This window comes from Podarcis vaucheri (genome assembly GCF_965113315.1).
Source record: "Podarcis vaucheri genome assembly, chromosome: 5".
NCBI lineage: Eukaryota > Metazoa > Chordata > Lepidosauria > Squamata > Lacertidae > Podarcis > Podarcis vaucheri.
Window position 1 is genome coordinate 80267783 of NC_138763.1, and position 26782 is coordinate 80294564.

A 26782-nucleotide genomic window follows, 5' to 3' on the forward strand; every position below is an offset into this window, starting at 1 on the left:
ATTTCTAGCTTGGTAAGAAGACTCTTCAAACATTTTCCATAAAGTCATTTGCCAGGATATTTCATGTCTTCTTCCCTTATGAATTAGGTTAGCAAACTAGTAAGCCAAATCATAGCAAACCACAAGAGATGAAACATTTTCAGGTGGTTAAGATAGTCTCTATGCAATTCTGTGCATAGCTACTCAGAAGGAAATCCCTGTGTTCAGTGGTGCTTGCTCCTAGGAAAGTGTGCACAGGATTGCAACCTTAATTGCGTTTACACTATTAATGTTTTTAATTTTGTTCACCAAAACTTTTAACAGAGACCAACAATAAATGCCTCTTTATGCAGCCATTCCCTTGCACATAACAATCTATATGTTTAGTTTGAGTTCTACCTGTCACACAGATTTATTTTCGGGAATAAGCCAGAGTCATGAGGTTTATCTCCCTTTCCGAGTTCCCCTTTGGAGAATACTGGAGTGACTACATTTTTCTGAAGAAGGCAGACCCTCATACAGATCAATCCTATTTTCGTCCTGCACCTTTAAATGCATACCTTAGAAGGGTTCACTATTGGAGCCCATCGCCGTCCCACTTCTAATCCATTAGAAGAAATCAAACTTAGATTGTTGCTTAGGCTTACATATGCTGCAGTACATTCTCCTTCATTGAGAAAAGGTACCTAGGATCAGGTTAATGCTCCTAAATCAGAAGGATGTAGCTTTCCCTTCCTAGGAAGGTTACATAAATAAAATGTGTTTTTCTATTTTACCAGAGACCACTTCATAGGTTTCTGTCCCTCAAAATCACTCTCAATATAAAGGTACACAGAGTTTAAAATTAAGCAAAAAAAAGTGTGGAGAACACACCTCCTCTAGTAGTTTTAAATTCAAAAGAATATGAATTGAGAGGTAAGATGGGTAATATAAATAGTTTACAACCACCATTCGTTTTCTATTTTCTGTTCATTATTTGTTGTTGATCTATTATTTGATTGCACTACTCTGTTCACTTGGAATTTAAAAATCAAAACATCAGTACTCCCTTTCAAGGAATGAACATCTTAATATAGGCAATCAACTAGTTATATGTTGTTCTTGTATTTACATGAAAGCCAATAAAAATTATTTGGACAAAAAACAAATATTCAACATATTGTTTCTCTGGCAACATTTCTGTGCCAGAGGTACATCCTTTGTAGATTTATCTTCCAAATGAAATGAAGTGCTACATTTTTATATACTTGCTTGGGTTTGTTTTCTTGTAGAACCCACTGGGCTGGTGACATTTACAAGACAGTGTCTACAGGAATTTCCAGATTGGGAAAGGTAGGGTAAAATATCTCTTAAAATAGTTTCATCTTGATTAGAGCAGTTCTACCTAAATCCCAGTAATGTTTCAGCTTTTTTCTTTTGCCTGACATCCTGGGATTTGGGGGGTGGGGGTGGGGATTGTCAGGAAACCCAGGTTGGTTGTATAAGCATCTTGTGCAAATGAATGATCCATGTCAGTTTCACAGAGTAGAAAATGGCTTTGGGATATAAAATAAAGTTGTTGTTGTTCGTTGTTATTGTTATTATTATATCTCAAGTTCTCAAGTTCTCTGTAACTTTCTGTTTCAACCATGTTTGCACCTTGCAGTAGGTCATAAACGATTGTTTACAAAACACAAGCAACTTGTACTTACTTTGCTCCTCTTGGCTCATGTTGGAAGGAAACAAACCTAATACAGTCATACCTTGGTTGTCGAACAGAGCAAGTGTTCTGGTTTTTGAACATTCTTTTGGTAGCCGAACATCTGATGCGGCTTCCACTATTGCTTCCGGTGTGCCTGCACAATTGGGAGCTAATTGGAAGCTGTGCCTTGGTTTCCGAACGTTTCGCAAGTCAAATGGACTTCCGGAACGCATTCTGCTCGAAAACCAAGGTACGACTGTAACAGGATGCTACGTGGCAGAGGGGGCTGCAGCAGGAAGAAGGAACTGCCCACCCTGCCATCAGCGGAAGAACACTTTAGGATCTAAGGCTATATTTGTACATTCTAAAGATTAGATTGATCTGTCTCAGTGCTATTTTCTAAATGACTTTAACTGTATGCTAATAAATGATCACATGCTTCCCATTAAGCTGAGTGAGGCTAAGCAGTCAAATGCTTTCACAGTGAGAAAGCTGCTTTTTAAATTTTTGTTTCTTCTGGAAATGACTAATGTAACTTTGCATTAATGCCAATGCACTCAAGTTTTGTACAGAAATGGCTTTATGAAGCCTATTAATTTCTTCTGTTAGCATTTGGATCTTGTTCAAGTGGGGCCAAAATAAAGGTTTTTAGGAGCAGTAAATCAATAGCTAGATATGACTAATGCAGCTTAATTTAAACTTGTCTGTTTAATTGCACTACAGGATGATTAAATATGCCAGGAATACCATTTTATGCAGAATAAAAATTTCTGTCTAGATAAAGAATGGGTATTAAACCAAAAAGTTTGAGTATTATTAAAAAAGGAAACCGAAGAGAATTTTTTTTGCAGTATAGTACAATGCTTCTTTTTGTTTTTAAATAAGCAAAATGGGGCCATTTTGAATGAAAACCCGAAAGCTTTAAATTTTCCATTTCAGCAGAAATAAAATAGATTTTCCATTCTCCTCAATATGTGTCAATTTTTCATCTTTCACCTCAGCATTCAGTCTGAGGTTAACAGTGGATATGCTTTCCATAGGTGTTTTTGTGTGCCAGCAAATAGGCATTTATAGAGCTTCAATTGGGTATATAAATGGTAAAAGAACAAGAGCTGCTGTTGATTCTTTGCATGCTAGCAATGCAGAATCCAAAATGGAGTTGGATTGCCCTTCTCTCATGGGACTTGTTGCTTGCTTGTATTTAATGAGAATCAACTTATTAAGGCCATAGGGCCTAATCACAAAACTGCTATGATGTGTGTTGTGCTAACACTCCCGGCAGCCCTTTTTAGTTTTCTTTAATTTCTCTCAGTATAGGGATGGTGCTCCATTTAAAGGGAACTGCCATCTCCACCTAAACAGTCTGTACCAAGTGCAAACATTTACAACACTGCGGCAAACAACATGGTTTTAGGGTACTGCTAATGTTGGATTTCTATTCCTCTCACTGTGCAGATATTGTGTAGGATTGGTTCATTAACCATAAGTGCGACCCATCCTATGTAATTATAGAATTAAGTATAGATTGATTGACCGGAGACATTTTCCTTATAACTTTGCAACATGATAAAATTGTTGTTGTTGTTTTTAAAAAAATGTATTTTCTCTCTATAAGGTATTGTTCCATTCCTCATTTCTGTATTTTATTACAGAACCCAGAAAAAGCTGTCCAGGTTGCATGTCACATATGAAGGCACTATTGAGAGCAATGGACATGGGATGCTACAGGTAAACGCAGCATAATATATTGGCTTGTGCTGTGCTCTAACAAAACTTTTGTTCTATTGGGCATTTTAGCAGAATGATTCAGCTGTGCCCTAGGTTGATTGTGAAAGTACCAAACTAGTGTGGAGTATAACAGACACAGCAGAATTGATTATTCTGACAGCCTTAACGTTATCTATTGTCTCCAGCTCACCTTGTTTTTCACATGTGTACTCTGTGAATAACCTTTTGATTGACAATCGGAATACCCGGATAGCTCCAGGTTCTTCAGGTCACACAGAGATTGAAGAGCGACAAGAGAGGGGTGGTTCCAGGGTATGAAAGTGACAGGCTGACAGTTTTGTTTTTTGTTTCCTTTATTCTGGAAGTGCCCCAGCAGATGACCAGTTCAGTAGTTCAGGAGGCATTGTCTGCTGCTAGTGGAATTGCTTTGGTCTGAGAGCCAGTCAGCTAAAACAGATTGATAACGATTCCGCCTTGTCCATATCTACAAGCATTTTGATGTAGTTTTAGCCGAGAGGGAACTGAATTCTGAAGTGTGGTATGGGTGGCTGGTACCTGTTTTGTTAAGAATGGTTGATTTATCCCTTTTAGACTTAGAAACCCATTCAGCAGCCTTAGGATGCCAGAGTAATAGGATTTACACCAAACTAATTGTGGGTTGTTGTTCTTGTTCTTCTGCACAAGCCTCATTGCAATCACAGGGAGACGCACAAGTCCATTAATGTGCTCTTGTGCTGTTTCCCTTCACTGTAATGAGGCTTGCCTGGGAGAAGTTCCTAGAAGATTATTCCCATAGTAGACCATTAATGGAACAAAATCTACTTAAATCCAGTTTGCATCCTTGTTTTTCACTTCTTTTTTAAAAAAACTCTATTTTACAAATGATATTCCAAAATAACATATAAACCTATCTGAACACTATAGTTAGATGCGTTATAGCATTAAATCCCAGGAGAAGAAAATATATATCATATTTTGGCATTTCTCTGACATTTAGGCCATCCTTAAAAGTAACATCTCCTAACTCTGGACTGCTGTTACAAATTTGAATGAACCTCTTATGTGTCCCATATCTCTGTATGTTTTCTGGGACTTGTGCCTCCTGCTTCCTGTCTTCCTGCTTAAAACTTGGTTTCTCACTTCTGAATAAAAAAGGGAAATGTTACAGACCACCATCCTTTTTTTTAGACATGTTAGAGTAAAATGGGGCAGGAAAACTTGGATCAGTAATTATTATGCAATGCAGAAAGGGTGGGAACTCCATTTTCCAAATGCAGTTGTGGATTGCAGAATTCTGGGGTGCATCATGGGGGAATGCCCATATAATATAGGGGGGTGTCTCGTGGCCTTCTAGATGTTGTACTACAGCTACCATCATCCATGACAATTCGTTGTGTTGGCTAGGGCTGATGAGAGTTCATTGAAATCTGGAGGGCCACAGATTTCCCATCCTCATCACAAAGCATGCTCTAGAAAGCCTCCAGGGGAAAAACATAGTTAGCAGCCACTACTTAGCAAGAGCAGACAAGACAAAATAACTATTTCCTGCCCTTTGGCAAGGCGTTTGGACATATAAAAACAATGTGCCTGAGACACACATAATCAGGAGCAGGGCAAATGAAGGCCACAATGGGAGGGGGGAGAGGAAAGTCTCAACTGTAAGAGCTAATGAAAAATTGTGTCCATAATACATTTTGTAGTGCTAAGAAAACACATGGAGTAGCATAAGTTACAATTTGGAATTTAAAAAAACTCCCAAATAGTAGAATGTGCATAGTGTTGTTTGTGTATTGTTAGTAGCTGGCAAAATTACATGATCTCATTATTGTGTTCATTATATTGTCTCTTCTACCATTTACTGATCTAGTTCACTGGCTTATTATCATGAATTAGATTAGTGTGGTTCTGAGAAGAGAGACTGTTAGCCCTCATACATCCCCTTATTTTATGGGGTTTGACCCTGATTATAATCTTTGAGCACTGTTACAGTATGCAGAATGAATATAATAAGACAACAGTTCATATAATTATAGTTGATGACATAAATACTAATTTGGCTCAGGTAATAGCTGTTGTACAGTGGAGGAAGCTATAGTATTTTAATTTGGGAATTGTTCAAAGGCTTTGAGTTCTTAACTTCTCGTTTGTGTGTGTGTGAGACCTTGGGCAATCCATTTTTCATTCCCATGTCTCTGGAGTGGGTAGTTCTAGCAAAAAACATAGGTAAGGAGCCTATGATGGTCACTCCATTCTGGCAGATTTTCTTTCATACTTCTTGAAACATGAGGCCATTTTCTAATGTCGTGATTATTTTCTTCTGAAGCATAACTTTATAACTTTTGTTACACTTGAAGAGCCTGAAAATACATTAAAACCAAGGTGTGTTTTAACACTGCAAAGCAATATTAAATTTTCTCCCAAGCCACTTAAAACTGTAGCCTTGGAGGCAGGAAAATATTTAATAATGCATTTGTTGTTCCGTACAAATTTGCATTGAATGCATCCAATTTCACCTCGGCAATGTGATTGTCAGTCCCATTTCAGCTATGTAGCTTTCTGATTCTGCATAAACAGAACAAATCCCTCTACTTGGCCAGACTCAGACTAAATATTAGAATGAGGTCTCTTGGGAGGTTTATGCATTATACTTTGAGCAATAGTTCAACCACAAATGCCTTTCAGCGTTTTTATTGTAACTCTCATTATTTTTTAAACAATTCAGATGTTAGTTAATAAATTTATATCCTGCCTTTCGGTATGTTTTGATCAGGACAATTTATAAAACTCCAGATTAAAATAGTAGCATGAAATGTAAAACAACAGACACAATCTAAAACCAGATCAAATTCCAAGCAAACGTTTCTAAAAACCCCACAAATCTTAGAAACCCTGGGAAAATACAAAAAGATTTCTGCCTGGTCCTGAAAGGTTGGCTACATAAATGCCGAGTCAATGTCTTGTAGAAGACCATTCCATAGGTGGGACACCACCATCAAGAAAGCTGTCTCCTCAGCCATGTCTACTATGTGTTATTTGGCAGGGGCACTCAGAGAAGAGCCTCTGGCAATGACCAATTGTATGAACAGGCTGATCTACTTTTCTCTTTAATCAGACTAGTGACAGAGACCCCAGGGACTCATAAAGTAGAGGAACATTACTTGAAAGAGATAACAAGGCACTGATTATATGTGTATCCCACATGCTTTTTTGTACAAAAAAGCCAAGAGTGTACAGCTTGTTATCATCTGGCAATTTGTTCCTTTCACTGTGAATGTGAGCTCTCATTCCTTTCAGGTGTCTTCTGTCATACATTTACTTAGATCTCCCTAGACTGAAAAGCACTGATAGAATTTAATTACAGAACTTAAATGTGCCCCAGGGTAGGCTGCAGATGGCCAAGGATGTAGTGTATCAAATAATATTTCATCAGTCCTTTAAAACACAAATAATCGCACTCATCTGAAATGCAAATAAAACACACCAATCTCCTTAGGCCACTTCATGTGTTACATGTTTGCTATTGTGTGCCCAAGTGGCAGGAGGTTGCAGCCAGTTCCACTTCCCTACTTTGTGGGTATCATCATGTGGAAGAAACATGCATTTATTATTATGTGCACATGTTAAAATTTACAGGCATAGAAAAATGTTTTTGTGTACCTGTAAATAATATACAGTTGTTCCTTGGTTCTCGAAAAAAATGCATTCCTGGAGTCCATCCGACTCCCGGAACCATTCGCAAACCAAGGCGTGGCTTCCGATTGGCTGCAGGAGCATCCTGCAGTCAGTTGGAAGCCACAGAAGCTGTGGTGGACATTCGGCTTCTGAAAATCGTTCGAAAACCGGAACATTCACTACTGGGTTTCAGTTGTCTGGGAGACGATTTGTTTGGGAGCCAAGGCATTCGGAATCCAAGGTACGGTTATAATGTGTGAAGACGCCTTTGGATCCCAAGTTCATTGGGTTCTATTCAGTGTAGCACCACAGCTAAGGTTCCATCAGTTCAAGGATTTTTCATCACACAACAGAATATTATTTCCCTCTTCTGTCCTATGTGCCTCCTAAATCTGCCGGAGTCCCACAACCCTCCAGAGCAGAATCGAGGATGACATGGGGGAGGAGAGAGGGGCAGTTATCTTGTGCTAGTGCTAATAACCCTTATGCTAGTGAAAGAAGTTCATTGAAATCTGCCAGGTGTAACCTTTTCTGTGTATACTTGTCACCTTAAAAAAAAATCAGGGTTTGGGGATGGTGATGGGAAAAAGAATTTTCTGTGGGACTGAATGTAGGTATGTTTGAATACTTTTAAGGATTGTATGAAATGTATGTTTGTATGCTTGTATATTCGCAATATGTGTGTATTAATGCTGAATTATTTTAACAATAAAAACTTTCCCAAAATTTTTTTAAAAATCAGGGTTTAAATGTTTGTAGCCATGTAATTCTGTGTTCTGAATTATGAAACAACAAGCAAGCACTAACTAACAAAAAAGGAGCACGATAAAATGTCTAGATGGTAGCATTGCTTAAATATTTTGTGGTTAAGATCAAGAGAACCACACCTGAACATGAAAAATGAGCATGTATAACAGATGTTTACATTATTGTGGCTGTTGGAGATGTGTTTGAATGTGCTGTAACCACAAAAATTATACCTCTGTCAGGTTGATTTTGCTAATCGCTTTGTTGGAGGTGGCGTCACTGGGGCAGGACTGGTGCAAGAAGAAATTCGCTTCTTAATCAATCCAGAACTGATTGTATCTCGTCTCATTACTGAAGTCCTGGATCACAATGAATGTCTAATTATCACAGGTTAGTTTTTGTAAGCCTCGCACTTGAGAAATATTCACATACCTCATGTGAACCTGGTGCCAAACAACTCCAGAAACTTACTCCCAGTTCGTATCACTGGGCAAAAGACAGCAATCTAGGATATGTATTCAGTGGAACTGAGCCAATGTGTTTAGACTCATTTTAGAATCGGGGAGATTCAGATTCAAATCCCTACTTAGCCTCAGTGTGTGAAATTAGGCTAGTCACTATATCTTAGGCTGAGGATAAAATGGGGGTGGAGGGAGGGGTGCCACTTTGAGCTCCTTGGGGGGGGGGAGTTAAAAATGAGCCATAAGTCAAATGATGCAGGTGGTTAGATGCATGGGAACTCTTGAGTGTTACCCAGCCTAGAGGAAAGTACAATACAAAGACAACTGGCAACTTGGATATATGTGATCCTTTACTGTTAACAGCAAAAACATATGATCCAGGTACCAGATATGATGTTAGAGGTTCCCAATTGAATCCAAAAATTGTGATTGTATATATATTTACTATGGCTGTTTGTTTTATTTTCCCAAACGAAGAGAGCAACTAAGCATGATTTGAGCTATATGGATTGTTGCTGAAGGTTGAAAACTTAGTTGATTGCTATGTACTAAATTAAATCTTGAAAAATATATAAATCTGTTATATTTATATAATATATAATCTGTTTGGAGGGCAAAGGCAAATAGTTTTTAGGGCTTCTGAATCCAAAATGGATGCTTTTATTTCTGAGGGACAGCCAAACAAAGAAAGGAAGCATTATTTCTCAGGGTTTTTTGTGCACTTTACTTTATTACAGTACTTTCTAATTAATATCTGTGATGCAATGTTCTGCTCCCTTAATGGAAACAGCCATTTCATCATCCTCATTTGATCCTTGGCTTACTTCCATATCTGTGCTTAGGCGAGTCTCTGCTGTGTGCAGCTATCTGTCCAATAAATTACAGTCTTTCGATGATGCATCTTGACTCAGTGGCCTAATGGATGCAACTGGCCTCTGAAATTTGCAGAAGAGACGGAGAGATTGGAAAGAAATTAGATTTGTTGCAATTGTCCAGCATCTGTTTGAGATCATCACAGTAGCAAATATGAAACACAGAGCAGAGGCTTTTCCCACCTACTGAGTTGTCAGAGGGAATAGTTGAAGTCTGATGTTTTGCTTTAATACCTTCATTTATTTTTATTTTATTTATATTCTGCCCTTCATCATAAGATCTCAGAGTGGTTAAATACAGGTTATGTTGCATAGGCAATTTGAAAATGTATTATGAGTCTGACAGCTGTAGGTAATTACACCTTGCTAAAATGAAAATTAACATACTTTGTGTTCGTATGAACATGGTCGATATCACTAAACTGCAATTTGATAGGCATGTTACATTTATTACAGTTTTCTTTAAAAAGATTTTCTCACAAATGGTGAGGAAGACACCAAAGTTGTCATTTTTTCATGCCTCCCTCTTATACCCTTCCCCAGTTCTCACTTATGTAGCTGTGGTGAACATAAAAAGTAGTCCCAAGTAGAAGGCACAGAAACAGTAACGGAGGAAAAGAACAATTAAAATTATTTTAAAGCCTTTTAAAATAAAGATGAATTGATTCATCTTAACAAAGGAGAAGGTTTTCCTTTCCATATGCTTTAGTGGAGGCATTGCTATTCATCATCTGTCTGGTTTCATATTCCAGTATTAAATCCAAGTGTACAGTATTGTGAATAATAATATGTATGGTACCACAGCTATTTGGTTTTGATGAACTTTCTAATCCATGGCTTAGAAATTGTGAGAAGGTTCTTAAAATCAGACTGAAACTCACTTCCCTGACTATGTTATATGAAAGGATAGATGATTATTCTAAGCTCATCAGACAGTTTCAGGCCCCAAGACAGTGCAACCTTTCCTGGCCTTCTATACCGATCAAGCATGACAACCTCCTTCAGTTTCAACAAGGCAGTCAGCGAATTACAATACTGCTAACCAAACAATTTTCTCCTTCTCCCCCCCCCCCCCCGCTACACTAGAATTTTGCAAACTTGTTTTATTCACTTTGGATTTTGACAAGCTGATTTCCCATGTGCAAGGCATTCAGACTTCCTTTTCAGCATATAACCATAATACCAGTAAAATGATTTGTTTAGCAGAGACAGAGAAAGATGGTTGGTAACAAAGTTTGGCAACTTGTTCAACAGTTGGGATACACATTCTGGGACAGCTCTCTTGCATAGATTTGTGCATTTGGCTTTTCTGGATCCAGACTACATTGCTTTTGCTTATTCAAATGACATTTCCCATCATCCTTAAATGAACAGGTGTTCAGAATGGGAATGACTCTACAGAGGAGAGGAAAATCTTAGCTGATGATGGCTTTTAAAATGTGACCTTCTCTCCCCCCCCCCCCAGGTACAGAGCAATATAGTGAATATACTGGCTATGCAGAAACGTACCAGTGGGCCAGGAGCCATGAAGATCAAACACCCAGGTAATGTTCTTGCAAAAGAGTCGCTTTGACATTGTGAAAGTTGAAAATAGATCCTCAAGGCGGTACATTGCTGTGATCTCATTTTCCGTGACTGCAATTGCCTGTTGCACAATACAGAGGACCTGCAACAAAAAGTTACAGTGCATTTTCTCTTATAAAAGGAGTGCTTCTGTTTAGGATGGCAGCTAGCTATTCCCTCCCCGCGTGTTCCATTTTTCTTTTCCAGTAGTCATCCCATAGATACTTAGCATGTTTAGTGCTCATTGTGCTGTTTTTTCAGGAGGGTAGCCCTCTTTAAGTTTTTTGGGTTTTTTTGCGGGGCGGGGGAGTGACAAGAACACAATCATCTCCCTCTTCTTTCTCAGTTGCCCCATTTTGACTACGATCCTATCAAGACAAGCCCAGTTTGTTCTTAGGTAGAATTATGCTTGGGATTCTACTATGTCTTCACACCTTGAGTTTTTGTTCTCTGACTCACAGTGTGTGAAACCGCTCAGGCCACTCAGAACCATGTTTCCTCTTTACTTTGGAAAGACTTGGGCCACTTCTGAAGCATATTGGAAGTGCAGAGTACCATGGAAACATACATGCAGTCGGAGATGGTGCACGTTTAAAGAGAAAATCTGGAGCATTTCAGAGTTAAACAACCTTTTCCTCACAAGTAGAGGGATGTATACCAGTGTCATGTTTTCCAGAATGTGTCCCCCCATCTCTCTTCAGAGCATGATAAGAAGTAACCTTTACATGGTGTATTTAGTTTTTATATACTACAGTAACACTGTTTCTGGCTTCAGTCTTAACAAAGAATATTTGATCTTGCTCCTCTCAAAGAAGTCTTAACTCCCACTGGAACTGGTTCTGTGATGTCTCATAGTTCTCCAAAAATTCTGCCATTTTGGGGGAGGGCACTTTCTGGCACTGCTCCTAAGATTAGATTAACCCAAGAGGGTTCTTAGAAGGGAGCATGTGTTTGATACAGAGGCCCAAGTGTCTGGACAAAGGCTTTGCTAATTTCTGTCACCTAGTTGAGACTTAAAGTGCCTGTTTATGCTGAGGAAAGGCAAGAAGAAAAGGATTGTGTTTGAAACATGTACCAGTACAGCAAACAAAATGAATGTTGGCTATTTTTCTTGGCCATCCAGGGAATCTTAGTCGTTAAATCACATAATGTCCATTATTTAAGATTTGGGATCTGACATTCACATTGTAGAATTAATGTATTTCTAAATCTGTGGGGAAACTTCAGGTGTCCTCCCACATCCACTCCCTCTCTCTTTGATTGGAGTTCACCTATGATCTATTACAGCATTGCTTTTCCTTGACATTATTTCTGTGCTTTTTCACCACTGGTAAAGCCCTGGAGAGATGAACTCATTTTCAGTCTTGTTTATATGAGCAGTATTATTGCACAGTTAATTTTACTGCCCTTTTCTCTCTCTCCCTTCTCCTCCTCCTCCCCCCCCCCACCTTCGTTCCAATGCAGGGATGAATGGCAGAGGCGCTGCACAGAAATTGTAGCCATAGATGCATTTCATTTCAGACGTTTCCTTGATCAGTTTGCTCCTGAGAAAATTAGAAGAGAGCTCAACAAGGCCAGTAACTCCTTAATCCATCCTGCAGCCTTAAGCCCATCATTTATTTGCAGCCATTTCATTAGTGTTTGAGTTGTGCTGTCCAATAATTTTTGCAGTGTCAACAACTCCTTGAAGGGAGACTTCCTGCTTAATTGCAGTGTCAGTTCACACAAGGCGTTATTCATATTTTCAACAGTAAGATTAAAATCGAACCTTGCCAGGTTAAATCAAGTTGGTAAGTGGTTCTCTCTTGAAATACCTCCTTTCATTTTGAAAAAATGAACTCAATAGTTGCGTTCTTGGAGCTTTATCCAAATATCCACAGAAATGGTTGCAAAGCAGTCATCCTTCCCGATTCCTTATGCTATGTGTTGTTGTGATGGGTCAACTCCTAGATAGCTTCCTAATTTAAAAAATAAATTCTGTTTAAAAAGTAGCAGTATGGTGCTCACTAATTTTAGCCATATGTGCCTCTCCTCTTCATTTTTTCACCTATTGTGCTCACTTTTCTTTTGTGAAATACTTTTTAAAAACCAACATAAAGGCTTGGGGTGTTTGGAAATTATGGGAATTGCTACTTGTGTGACCTACAGTTAGGATGTGCTTCTCTTGTGGGACTTGACCCATCAGTTGAAGGCATTTTAACCCAACTACAGAAGTGTAACTTGCCAAATTTGAGGTGGCAGTGAAATTTAGACAAAGTGATCCCACCAGAATCCAACACTAAATGACTGCAGAAGTGCTTTCTTGTCTGGTTAAAACAGTTTGCCTGAATCCACTGTGGTAGCATCACATTAAAATGTCTTTTAAATAAATAATAAATCTTTAAAGCCATTTCTAGATATATATTTTTTCTTAAATCACCTTACACATTTTTTAATAGCATGCAGCAAAATATTAAATCCCTGCAAAATATTAAACTATGGCATTGGTTCCACTTGTTAGCCACAGTAGTTTGTCTAAAGCAGCAAAAATACAAATACATAAGCTATTTTTACCCTTTGTAATATATCTTCATTGCTAGCATATGAATTTGTCAATAATCTTGAGGGATTTCGATATGACACAGCCATATATGCTTAAGCATGTTCAATTTAACATGACAGGCATTTCTTAATAATTAATATTTTCCATCTAAGAAAGATCCATACCCTTTAAGATTATGGTTTCAAAAATGCCTAGCATAATTAAGACTTATTTTACTTTTTAAATAAGAGAGTAAAACTAGTATTTCATATTAAAAGTAGCATTAGGCACTATCACGGATAGGAATAAAATAGGCTACTGCAATAGATAGTAGCCTATAAAATTAGTAAACTTCTACTGACATCTTAATTGGAAAACTAAATCACCTGCTCTAAGCATCTGACATCAGACTTGATCATGTTGATAGGAAAGATACAAGTTATATATTAGGATAGATTTTATACATTTTCATGCTGTACACAATTCTTCCTCCTTGAATAGGGGTGATTTTAAAGTGGTGGATCATACTTGAAGCAACTGCTGAGCGACATATTTTGCATTTCATTAACTAAATCAAACACAGATTTATGAGGAATATGTAAACTATGTTACACTGTAGACTAAGAATCTCAAAACATGTTTCCTTTAGGATGCTGGTTGCTTATAGGTGCTTGCAATTCCACCTGTCATGTATTAATTTCAGGTTGTTTGTGAGGTGATTTCAGGTTGTTTGAACAAATTTTTGCTTAACCATTGTCAGGAATCTTGGGCAGTGCCAGTGGCTACCTTGTCCCTGACTCCCTCCATTGTGAATGAATGAATTTATTACGGTCGTAGACCAGAAGAAAGGAAAAAAACACAAAAGGCAGCAATAATTTACAAGGGAATGATGGTGTCAGTTAAAAGTTGTAAAATTATACATAAAAACAATACACATATACTCACACACCCACACACACACACATATACATACTCATATATGCACTACAGTATATGTATGGGCTTGAAAAAGGGGGGGGGCTTATCCAGGGGTCAGATCTTTTACTTTTTTACAGCTAATGCCCTCCGCTTGATCGCGGCCGCAGAAAACTTGGCCACTTTCAGTGTTACTTCTGGGTTTTTGTCTCCTAGTAGGATTTTCAGCCGCTGAGATTCAGATCGACCTGGAAATTTCTGAACGATAGGGGAGATAAACAGCAACCTGATATCCCCGTAAAGGTCGCAGTGTAACAGCACATGTGAAGCCATTTCCACCTCCTTCAGACCACATGGGCAAACTCGTTCAGCATAGGGTGTGCCCTCGTATCTGCCCTTTAGTAAGGCAGGTGGCAATACATCAAATCTAGTAAGGGTAAACGCCCGCCTATATTTTGCGATTTGTAGGTCCAGCAAATATGGGGTTAGATTAAACCCTTTTCCATAATCTTGGATAGCTGGATATTTATCTATCTTGCTCATATGGTCCTGAAGCTCTACATCTCCTATTCGCTGGCTCACCATCATTTTAGCCTTTTCAAAGCCTGAGGCTATGAGTTCTTGTGAGGAAAGCCCCAGGCCCCTCAATTTTTCATAAAGCGACAATCTCCATTTAGACTGGAACGGGTCTAGTAGTGACTCCCTCCATTGTATCCCCACACACAAACCTGGCTTGACCAATTCACTTGATTTTCCCTGTTAAGCCACAGTCTCAGTATAGCAGTTTGGTCTACAGCTTCTTCGCTTCAGAGAACAGGAGAGGGGGACGGGCGGGGGGGGGGGGCGCCACTCTCAGTGCCTTTCCAAGTTATTTTTTCTTCTTTTCTGCCTTTTTTTAAAAGCATCATATGCATTGATCTCCACCTGCCAGCTTGTGAGGCCAAGAAAACCCACCCATCTAGGAGAGGCTAGCAAGCTGTGATACTAGTTCTTTGCAACAACTTTGCATCAGCATAAACATGCCTTAACCTGTGAGTGATCTGGGTGGCTGGGCAACTAGGAAAGTGACAGGCTGAGCTTCTCCCCTTCCAAGACTAAGAGGGTGTCAGCTCTCTTCCCACTTTGATTTTTAATTATTGTCTGTTTGTTGCGTTGATATCCCACCTTTTTCTCAAAGTGGCATACAGTGGTACCTTGGGTTAAGAACTTAATTCGTTCCGGAGGTCCGTTCTTAATCTGAAACTGTTCTGAGGTACAACTTTAGCTAATGGGGCCTCCAGCTGCCGCTGCACCACCGCCGTGCGATTTCTGTTCTCATCCTGAAGCAAAGTTCTTAACCCGAGGTACTATTTCTGGGTTAGTGGAGTCTGTAACCTGAAGTGTCTGTAACTCAAGGTACCACTGTACGTGGTTAGGTAGGTTAGGCTGAGAGGCAAGGGCTGGCCCAAGGTCACCCTTCATGGCCGAGTGAGGATTTGAACCCTGGCCTCCTGGGTCCTAGCCCAATACTCTAACCACTACACTTACCCTTCTAGGGGAAGGGGCAGAGAAGATGCATTCAAAGAAGCCAAGAAAAGCAGACACCTTCCATGAAAAAGAAAGTGCTTTCCTTGGGATTTTCAGACCCAGACCATACAAGGTTGTGCATATTCATCACCAAAGCAACTGAAATTGCCAAGGAAATTTAATCGCTTCAGTCAAAACAATATATTCTGAATGGGTTGAATTTACCAAAGGCTGGTTTTAAGTATTCCCCCCCCCTAAGATTCAGGAAAGTTTGGGAATGGATGGAAGAAGAGCCATAGGGGCTAGGTAGGTTTAGATAGCATGAAAGAAACGTAAACGAAATACACATGAAGAATTTTGATTTCATGCACAATCTTTATTGCAGTGATTCACTAAATACAGTTCTTTGTGGTGTCAATAGAATAACAGCTGAGCAATCCCAATGGCAAAGTGCTATGAGCTATTTTTCTTTCTTCAGGCTTACTGTGGTTTCTCTCGACCTGGTATTCCACCACATCACCTTTCTGCAGTGGCTACTGGAAACTGGGGCTGTGGTGCTTTTGGAGGCGATTCAAGATTGAAAGGTAAAGGTTAGAAATATTGTAACGAATTACATGTAACTAGAATCACATGTAACAGAGTACCTGAGAGCAGGGTGGGCAAGAAGGGAAAATTTCTGAAATCAAGCTTCCTTGTTTTGTGCCAGAAAATGTGAGGTGTTTTTATTTACCCAATTTGTAACTGCTTAATTTAAAATTTACAAAACCCAAACCTCTGAGAAGTGTGCAAAGTAACAAACAATCGCAAAGCTAAAATACAAATGTAACATTTATTCCCTGGATGACTGGCTGTGGTGCACTTTGGGGGCAAAGGGAAGTTTGGAAGGGGGGTGTTAAAGCCATACGTGCATGCAGTAGCTGTTAGAACCCATAGCTTTTACAGGCACTTGAAGGCTTAGGGACAAACAGAGAATCATTCTATTCTGTGACTGAGATGACGTGTTATACAGAAAAAATATTCACAAATCCTGGAGCTCTAGCTAACCTAAACTTGTCGAACTGGCTTTGTTTACTATATTTGTCTGTGTATAAGACGCCCGCTTGTATAAGACAACCCCTATTTTTTTAAACCCAAAATTAAGAAATTAAGTTGTTTAGCTTTTTTGGGGGGGGTCACTTCCACCAATCGCTCACTCGCCTGCCCGCCACTGTTGATCGCTTGCCACAGCCACTGCTGATCGCTCACCTCGCCGCCCACTTGCCATAGCCGCCAGTCGCCTGCCCGCCTCGCCACAGCCACCAATTGCCTGCCCAATTGCTGCAGCCACAGCCAATCGCCAGCAGGCCTTGCCACAGCCACCAATCACCTGCCCAATCACTGCTGCCAATCTCCTGCTGCCATTAATCGCACGTCCCCCCTCTGCATTCACTATCCGTGTATAAGATAACACCCAATTTTTGCATTTTTTAAAAGTAAAAAGCATTGTCTTATACACGGGAAAATACGGTACGCAGAATTGATGGAAGACTGAAATGTTAGCATCTGCTAACATGATTGCTTGGATTAACCGTAATAATGGCAATATAAAAATCACTCCCCAAATAAAGTCTGCCACTTTTTCTTTTTCTTAGTAATTAGAAAGCAGATAAAATTCACCTATAAATGCAGCCATTGTACCACAGGAAAATGTGCAGAAATTGAACACACTATAGCAATTCCTTGCCCACCAGTTATTTCATATGTCTTCCAGTTGAAGCATTGCCAACATTAACTGAAATTCTGAGTAATTAAAGCATGCAAAGTGACCTTTTCTTTCATAAATTATTCCATGAAGCTAGGGAAATAAAGGCCAATGTAATGTATTTTTTGTTCAAGGTCAGGGATAGTATGATGGTGCAGTAGTAAGTAAAGCTAGAAATATAGAAAACCTGCAACTATTGCACTGTTTATCCCATGGCATTAGGGGCAAAACCAGTCCTCTTATCTTTATGCCACTTTACTTTAATATGGTCAAAGCCTAAATTAATGAGCTTTGTTAAGGAGTTACATTGCTGCAGGAAGATGGGAGGTTTAATTTTGTTGTTGCTTTAATTTTGAGTTTGCTCATTCTTCCCTACTCAGAGGAGGCAGTATATTGTACTAGGAAAACGCATGATGACAACTTAGCTCCTATTCTTCATTCCCATACTGTGGGGATCACAAGTGTGGTACCCAAGTAGGGAAGCCCAGCCAGATGGGCAGGGTATAAATAATAATAATTATATACCCACAAGTGCCTTCTGCAGCGCTTGCAAAAGATCTCAGTCAATATTCCCTCAGAAATCCACAATTCACAAAAGACTGTTTGTTCTTCCTGCTGCGTTCCAGTTTGCACTTGCTCAGCTTTTCCTACATTGAACACACACGCCCTTAAACTTTTCCCCATTTCACTGGATACCAAGATTGGACACTCATCCCCTTGTCCATTCTGAACCGAGGAGCTGAGCAAAGAGCTTCTCGAGTGTGGCAGTGGCTGGCAAGGTAGCTGATTGGGGGGATATGCCCACACCATTTTGTGGTTCTGCCTCTACTTCCGCTCCCTTGGACATGGCAGCCATTTTGCCGTGCCTCTGAGGCAGCCATTTTAGGATGGGCAACCATTCCAAACATGTCCGCTGGCTCAAAAATGTTGGCAACCCCTGGACTCTTAAACAAGCTGCTTGATTTTATAATGCCTGGACAGTATTTAAAATTGTGTCCTGCTGCACCTAGTAGTAAACTTCCCAGTAGGAAAACTTGGCTTTTGCATGATGTATGACGAGTGTGGGATGAGTCTGTTTTGCGGTGCAAGTACACAAATTTGACAGCCTTTGCATTCATTGGCTGATTGGTAGATGTCTTCGCGGTGCAAAAATGCTAATGCCACGTTGACTCTGTTATAAGCAAACACTTAGCTTATTAAGTGTGATTAGTAAACTCTACTCAAAGCACCTCCTTAACAAGTTTAACAAGTGTTTGTATCATTTAGGAAAATTGCACTGTTAAAATAGGATTGTTTGGTGTTCCATAGTTGTCCAAGCTCTCCTTTTCTGATGACAAACTGGAACTCATAATTCCAGTCCTTAATTTTTATATTAGAGCAGTACATAAATGAGGTCACTGAATTCTAGGAACAGTGGTTGCGTGAGAGAGCAAAGGCATGACTAACCTTGAGTTAAGTTGTTGAACCAATAAGTGCAATGCCCTCCAACTTACTTTTGAAGGATGGAGTGGGCACAGTATTTAACACAGCAAGTGGCTGTGGGTCTCAGGACAGTGCAAGCAAATGGGCAGTCCTAGTGGGCTGGCTAGGTGAGGTCTGCGTGCCCTGGCATCTCTATGCCCTAAGTGACAGAGGCAGGTGGGTGCAAGCTCAGCATCAGATGTACTCTCCATCATCTATCCTGAAGTCGGGAGGCTCCTGTGCAGCTGGGGACGATGCCAGAGCCAGCTCCTTGGCTGCAGAAGCTGGAGTGGGCTTTTCTGGCAGGAAAGTAACTGGCGACAGTTCTGTCAAGTTGTGTGACCCATCTACAGAGCGTGGATCTCCGTCCCCTCTCCCACTCCTTAGGACCCTCCTTAGGATCAGGCACAAAATGGGGCTCAGAATCCACCACCCCACCACCACTTGTAACTCCCCAGGGTCATCCTGATCCAGCCCCCTGAGTTCCTCCCATTCCTTCTGAGGGTCCAACCACCCCCTCCAAGACTTTTCCACTATTGACACCAGTGAACTCCTTCATTCTGTATTCACCTGTTTCTCTTGTATCAATTTATTTCAGCCTTAATACAAATCTTGGCAGCTGCAGAGGCTGGGCGAGACATTGTTTATTTTACCTTTGGAGATGCTGAGTTGATGAGAGACATTTACAGCATGCACACTTTCCTAATCGAGAGAGGACAAACTGTTGGTAAGCATCAACTGACTCTTTGGAAGAACGTGTGATGATAAACAAGGCAGGGTCATGGTCGCTATTATACTACTGATCTAAATCAAGGAAAAGATTTTTGGGAAATGAAGAAATTGAGCTGTGGTTTTTACAATTCAGTCGTTTGTGAGCAGGCTGTTAAAAACTGGCTGTTTCAAAATGAATAACTTTTGATTTTGTTTTGCTTTGTTTTTCATTTTCCAGGGGATGTCTACAGGCTGTTGCTCAGATATTACAATGAGGAATGCAGGTGCTGCTCTACTCCAAGACCAGAGATCAAACTCTACCCTTTCATATACAGTGCAGTAGAGTCCTATGCAGATTCCACTGATGATGAAAGAGGATTATGTTTTGATGACTAAAAATTAAATTTTCAAGATGAATATCCCTTCTTGTCTTCTCCATGTAGGATATTAATTGAACTGCTGGATGTAACATACAGAGTAGCTTAATATATCCATGTATATAATTATTGTTTTATGCATTATATCTGAAGACCAATCTTGGAAAGAAACCAATTTTCTTTCCAGTGTAGAATGTAAATCCTAATCATTGCATAATAGAACAAAATGTTTGGTAAACATATTTATCTCCCCCCTCCCCCTCGGTTCAAGGTTGAGTTTTTGATCTCTTTTCTTTATGGGCTTATTTGAAAGCAGCAGATTTGTACTTGCCTACTCTTTCTTTCCATTTTTTATAGAGATGCTCATATATAATAGAAAGAGATTTCCTATATAAACCAGTTTCTTAGCACGCCCTTCGGTAGTATAATTTATGAGAGGCGGTGGGGAAAGCCTTGTAATGATCTGTTCTATTGGACATATAGTTTCATAAACAAACCACCCTTAACACCCCACTAATAATTTTAAAGACATTGGGTTGGATCCAGTGCTAGGCCTACTCTCAGAGTAGATCCATTTAAGTGAATGGACATGATTAACTTGGGTCCATTAATTTCAGTGGGTCTACTCTGAGTAGGACTTGCTGCAAGCAAAGCTGCCCTAGAAACAATAATGGCAAGTGTATCCCGAGATTGCGTCCCTTTTGATGGAGGCAGGATGAGGCAAAGCATGAGCAGCAGACGGAAAGCAGCATGATGGATCCAGGTTACAAAAAAGACAGGATCAAAAGTAAGAGATGGTAAAGGGATTTATATTATTTAGAAGAAGAAGGGGGGAAAATAAAACTATAGAAAGGGCCATATATTTATGAAAGGATGAAACAGCTTTTTAAAATGGTTTTAAATTGCACCAGTTTCTTTTTTGCAGTTTTCTGTTATTCCTGCAATTCTGACGGATAAATATATCTATATGTTATTTAATGTACAGTGAAACCTAGATTATTATACTAGGATTTCAGTTATATAATATACAACCCTGTAAGGCATGCCTTCCTAAGTATGGACAATATCGTTGAAACTTTGCTTTGGTAAATGCACAAGCCGAAGGAAACATCTCCAAGACAGCCCCAAATGGGAGTTGTGTGTGGCCACAGTTCACAACTCATCATTTCAGTGGGACACTGGAAAAAAACCACTATTGCTTGATTTTGCCCTTCAGGGGAACGTGCTCTAAAAAAAAAGGAAGGAAATAAAAATTCACAGGAGGGACATTGGTAGAAACGTTGCCAAAACCAGTTCTCTGTTGGCTAATGGAAAAGCAGCATTAAGGAAACCTTGCTGCTTAATGCTGATTGCAGCATAATGCTGCATTGACTTTTCTCTCCAGCTTTGAAACAAACTAGCACAGGGTGAATAGGTTAATAAGAGCCGTATGGTCTCAACAGCTTCCTAATTAAAGAGAAAACTAAACTGTCCAGGATGCTGCATCAAAGCCAAAAGGCATAATTCCGGGTCGATTCAATATTTCCCCTTTATCTTAATTTCTTTCACAGCTATTCAGTATCTTCCTTCTCAACTATGTGGTATACTCTCTATTTTTAGCAAGAGAGAACTTCCTGGTGCTGCAATCTTGAATACCGAGAGAGCTGATGGGCCAATGATCCATTAGATGGGAATGTGCCATCACAAACAGCTGTGTAATAGAGTGCTTTTCTCTCTTGACCAATCTCTCTCTAAATTCTGCAGTGACAAAACATGCAATTATAGTCACCCATGGCTGTATATAATAATTTATAAAAAGCTGAAGTATATCGTTCTTTAAACTTGCAGGTTGTGCGTTTGTTATTTTTGGATTGGGGCGGTGAAAAATCAGTATGCTACATTTACATGATTTCTTTTGTAAAGGAAAATAATAAACCCGATGAACATTTTTCTCCACATTTGGCTTTTGGTGTGTTCATTTTTTTAAAAAAATTGACATAGTTTTTTATGAGCAATGCCACAGACCTATCTCCTGCCTACTATTCCATGCAAAAATAATTAAAGTACTACGGACAAACTATTCAAACTGCAGCTGAAGAAACTGAACAGTATAACTGAAATATGTGCAAATTAAACAAAAGTACATATATATATATTTCCTATAACTTATTGTGGAATTTTTGCTTTTTTAATTTATTCTGGTTTTGCTAGTTGGGGTTGGGGAGAGGGATTTCAGAATAAGAAACCTTTATTGTGTCTGGGTCCCTTCGGACTGCAGTTGATAGCTTTCAAAAGTGTTCTCTACAGCAGGAGCAGCTGGCCTGTCAGCACACCTCCAGGGTTGAAGACAAACCACTGGAGAATCACGGTGCCCTCTGTGGCTGCAGAGACTGTTAACTCCTAATTGCTGCCTCCCGCATTGTTTTTGCTACGTTAGCAGCACCAACGTGACCTCTCCGGGGCTGGGCTTCCCAGGTGACAAGACCCTGCCCCCTCAGGCTCGTGGTCCAAAAGAAAGCAGAGCTAATACGCTTGGCGCCAGCTTGGCTGCAGGAGTTGCCAGAAGCAGGCATACAAAGTGCCATCCAACCATCTTAGGAGACCACCATTATCATTATATATTTATTTATTTTATAACCCCGCCTTTTCCCCTGACAGGTGGTTTACAAATAAAGTAGGAACAGCTGAAAAACATGGGTTGAGGCAATAATTTAAAAACATTCAACAGTAATAGAATATATTCTATCTAAACCACTGAGCCACTTGAGCTTGCCGATCAGGTGGTCGGCGGTTCGAATCCCTGCAACGGGGTGAACTCCCATTGCTCTGTGCCGGCTCCTGCCAACCTAGCAGTTTAAAAGCACGTCAGTGCAATTAGATAAATAGATACTGCTGCGGTGGGAAGATAAACAGCATTTCCGTGTGCTCTAGCTACTGTCACGGTGTCCTGTTGCACCAGAAGTGGTTTAGTCCTGCTAGCCACATGACCCAGAAAGCTGTCTGTGGACAAACACCGGCTCCCTCAGCCTGAAAGTGAGATGAGCACCACAACCCCATAGTTGCTTTTGACTGGAATTAACCATTCAGGGGTCCTTTACCTTTTTCTTTTTTTTACCTTTTATATTCTATCTATTAGAAACATAGATAATTACCATAAAACAGCACGACACCAGCCCTTTCATTAAAAGCAGCCACTTCCCAACAGCCTGTTGGAATAAGGTGGTGGAAGGACAACAAGGAACGACTACAACTCCTTATCCCTGAGCGGTGACTATACTGGTTGGGACTGATGGGGGAGGTAGTTCCATAACATCTGGAGAGACATAGTTAAGCCACCCTTCTCTATACAGTGGTGACTCGCAAGACGAAATTAATTCGTTCCGCAAGTTTTTTCTTCTTGCGAGTTTTTCGTCTTGCAAAGCACGGTTTCCCATAGGAAGGCATTGAAGATCAATTAATGCGTTCCTATGGAAACCGCTTGCCAGGCTGGCGGTGTGGAGAAGGGCTTTTCTCCCCACCGCAAGCCTTCAGGACAGGTACGGGAACAGAGGGGAAGGGGCGCAGCGCTTCTCCTCTGTTCCCAGGGCTTGCGGTGGGAGGAGGGTTTTCCTCCCCACCGCCAACATTCAGAACAGCATTCTGAATGTTGGCGGTGGGAAGGAAAACCCTCCTCCCACCGCAAGTCTTCAGGACAGCCATCCGAAGGCTGGCGCGGGGAGAAGGTCTCTCTGCCCCACCGCCAGCCTTCGGAGGAGCCTTCCGAAGCCTGGCAGCGGGAGGAGGTCTCTCCGCCCCACCGCCAGGCTTCGGAGCAGCCTTCTGAAGGCTGGTGGTGGGGTGGAGAGCCCTCCTCCCGCTGCCAGCCTTCGGAGCATCCTTCCGAAGCCTGGCGGTGGGGCGGAGAGCCCTCCTCCCGCCGCCAGCCTTCGGAGCATCCTTCCGAAGCCTGGCGGCGGGAGGAGGTCTCTCCGCCCCACCGCCAGCCTTTGGAGGAGGTCCGAGGACAGTGGGGAAGACGCGCTGCGCTTCCCCGCTGTCCCGGAGATTTCCCTATGGGCTTTCGTCTTGCGAAGGAAGCCCATAGGGAAATTCGTTTTGCGAAGCGCCTCCAAAACGGAAAACCCTTTCGTCTAGCGGGTTTTCCGTCTTGCGTGGCGTTCGTCTTGCGGGGCACCACTGTAGTTAACTTTTAAAAATGCCAAGCCGGGGTGGGTGGGATGACCCTTAATTTGAGGCAAACGGAGAAAGCATTTTCCTGTCTTTAAAATGACGCGAGCAGATTACACATTATCAATTATAATGGAAAGCAACCTTTTTGTGTGTGTCCTGTCTTCAGCTTGTTGCTCATGAATTTACCTTTTGTTTTGTGTACATAAATATTCATGCACAATGGTTCTTTTCAAACCCTGGATAACATCAGAGGCAGGTTGAAGTGGGTGCTCCCTGGTGTAGCTCCACTAACAGCAGGATGTTGTCAGTGGTTGCTCCTCAGTCGAGCTGCCCCCCACAATCTTCCTTGTTTGTGACCTTTTTAAATATTTCTCCCACCCAACATGGGTGAATGTCATTACCTGAAACCAAATGCGTCAAGTAGAACTTGGGAAATGCATTCTTTGGGGTTTTTTAAATTATTAAAAGAAGCATCTGCTCTTTAGAAATGTAAAGTCTTTGTGGCAGCAACGTTTGCTGATGGGAAAACTCGGTGGCAGTCAAAGGCTTTGTTTTCTCATCGTGTACTGCTGTTTTGAAAAGGCGAGACCTATGTGTACAGTTTGGACAGTCCACCCATCCTCACAATGCGCACATTAGTTGGGTTATATGTATTACATTGTACAACCTTGGGAATACGGGATAATCAACAGAGAAGTGGAACGCGTGCATGCATTCATGTCATATTGAGTTATTCATTTTTTGCAGCTAAGAGCAACATTTAATACTTTCTCATTTCTGCCAAAAGTTGCCGAGTGGAGAAATGGCAGAACGTTGGTGCCAAATTTATCATAACCACTGAAGATATTGTGGGACTTAGCAGTTCCACAATATCTATAGATACTATAAAAGATACCATAAACTATATCAGACTGAGAAAGAAGAAAAAAGGTCAGGTTCACCAGGATGGTTTTCTTGATGCCCAAATAGATGAGTACAAGGTTTATAAAAAGTTTATGGAAGTTTAAAGATTGCTGTAGATCTCCCAAGTGACTGGCAATAGATCAGCAAGCATTTCAAACTCCCAATTATTTAACAACAGAAGGAACAAAACGGCTTTTGCTGCCTGTATTAAGTTGCTGAAATGAAGAAAGGTACTTAGAAATGGAATTGTGTGAGAAGACGAGTTCAATGTAGATTGGTTACCGAATGTGCTCAGAGGTACCTTGTTCATTAATTATAACTCCTACCTGTCTCTGGTTTGTATATGTTACGTTTATAGTAGGAAATGAGGTTGATCCAACAAGTCTGAAGTCTGTCCAATCATGCAATATACAGTCAAATGGCTTAGCATTCACTACACTGTTAGTTCCCAGCTTCCTAGTCTGGGTAAATGCCAATACTGGAAGGACCTTCTGTCTTGAAAGAGGTAAAATATATACCTGTAAAAGAATATCCCTTCAAATGCTATTTAGCATTTTTAACATGATTGAAAAGATAGATAAAATTTTGTGAAGTATCAGTTGCTTGTAGCTTTCCAATATTCCATAAACCTTTTTTAAAAAAATGAAATGCCTGTATATTTATGGCCTTGTTATGTACACAGCCTATTCCTTATTAATTTATCTTTGCTTAAGTGAATTCAACCTATATGTGAGGCATCTCTTACTCTTAGCTCCATTACAGCAGTGCCATCAATTTCTGGCTAACCAAGCTGTCTCCTTGTGTTACAACGTTATTTGCAATTCTGAGTGGAGTGACTCTTGGAATATGGTTAAGAGAGATCCAGTACATTTCAATTACTCTTTATGTGTATTAATTATATCACAAATAGCTGACTGATCTTGTGCATTTTTTCATCAAAGGACCCAACAAATGCTGTTATTAAACCTTGTGCTAACTCTGTCTTCAGATTGCTCACACTGTAAGGTAATTACGCTGCTGGAATTTAAAGTCATTATTTCTGCTGTTGCCTGAGGAATTTGCAGAAGAAATAGTATTCATAAGTGGCCAGGAGCATGGGTTTCTTAACTTAATCTTTGTCATACAGCATCATTCAAATAAACAAAATGACATTTTAATTTGTGATTACTTGACCCTCTACAAATTCAGGTTATGAAGGAGTCTCTTTGTTTTTTATATTCCATAAAAATTTGAGAAGAAGTGGGGAAACTGATAGGATATTCTTAAATTTATTTAAATGAAGCCTTCAACAACATGGAGATACCCGTGAATCTTTGAGGATTACACTATAAAATAGTCACATGCACAGAACAAAAGAAGCAGAAGAAAGAATTCAAAAAGTGTGACCTTCCAGTGCTAAGTTGAAAGCTGATACTGAACATGACTTGATGGACCTCCCTGCATCTCTGTGGTGAAATGCCAATAGATCTGATGTTGGCCAGAGAGTGGCAACAACTCTAATACCAGAAGTACCAATAACTATGATCTTGGGAATTGGACCCATAGTTCACATGGAAATTACTTAAAATGTTTTCTCTCTGCTTTTTGACACTCGTCACCAATATCAGATTTTAAAACACAGACAAATAAAATAGTAATAAAGGATCAAAATAAAATTTATAAATAAGTTAAAACTACATCATCTTAACACGTGAAGCAACAGCAGAATTAGATAATAAATTGAGATAATGGGGAAAACTGTCCCAAGCTTACATTCAGTTGAAAGCTGATATAAACTAAATTACAGTGGTACCTT

At 40.2% G+C, this 26782-nt stretch overlaps 1 protein-coding gene and 1 long non-coding RNA gene across 2 annotated transcripts in view; one reads left to right on the top strand and one right to left on the bottom strand.

Moving 5' to 3' along the window:
* Positions 1-21870, top strand: part of PARG (poly(ADP-ribose) glycohydrolase) — a 69681-nt gene extending 47811 nt beyond the window's left edge. Inside the window, exons 11-18 of the mRNA XM_082222349.1 lie at positions 1251-1311; positions 3313-3388; positions 8050-8197; positions 10606-10684; positions 12168-12276; positions 16124-16229; positions 19446-19574; positions 19797-21870. Coding sequence (XP_082078475.1) covers positions 1251-1311; positions 3313-3388; positions 8050-8197; positions 10606-10684; positions 12168-12276; positions 16124-16229; positions 19446-19574; positions 19797-19954 — 866 coding nt within the window. The 3' untranslated portion in view covers positions 19955-21870. The remainder of the gene's footprint in view (positions 1-1250; positions 1312-3312; positions 3389-8049; positions 8198-10605; positions 10685-12167; positions 12277-16123; positions 16230-19445; positions 19575-19796) is intronic.
* LOC309532374 lies at positions 6254-10596 on the bottom strand. Its single transcript, XR_014219826.1, has 2 exons — positions 9093-10596; positions 6254-7608 (listed from the first exon to the last, which is right to left on the bottom strand). It is a non-coding gene; the product is annotated as an uncharacterized lncRNA (long non-coding RNA).
* Positions 21871-26782: the final 4912 nt, after the last annotated feature.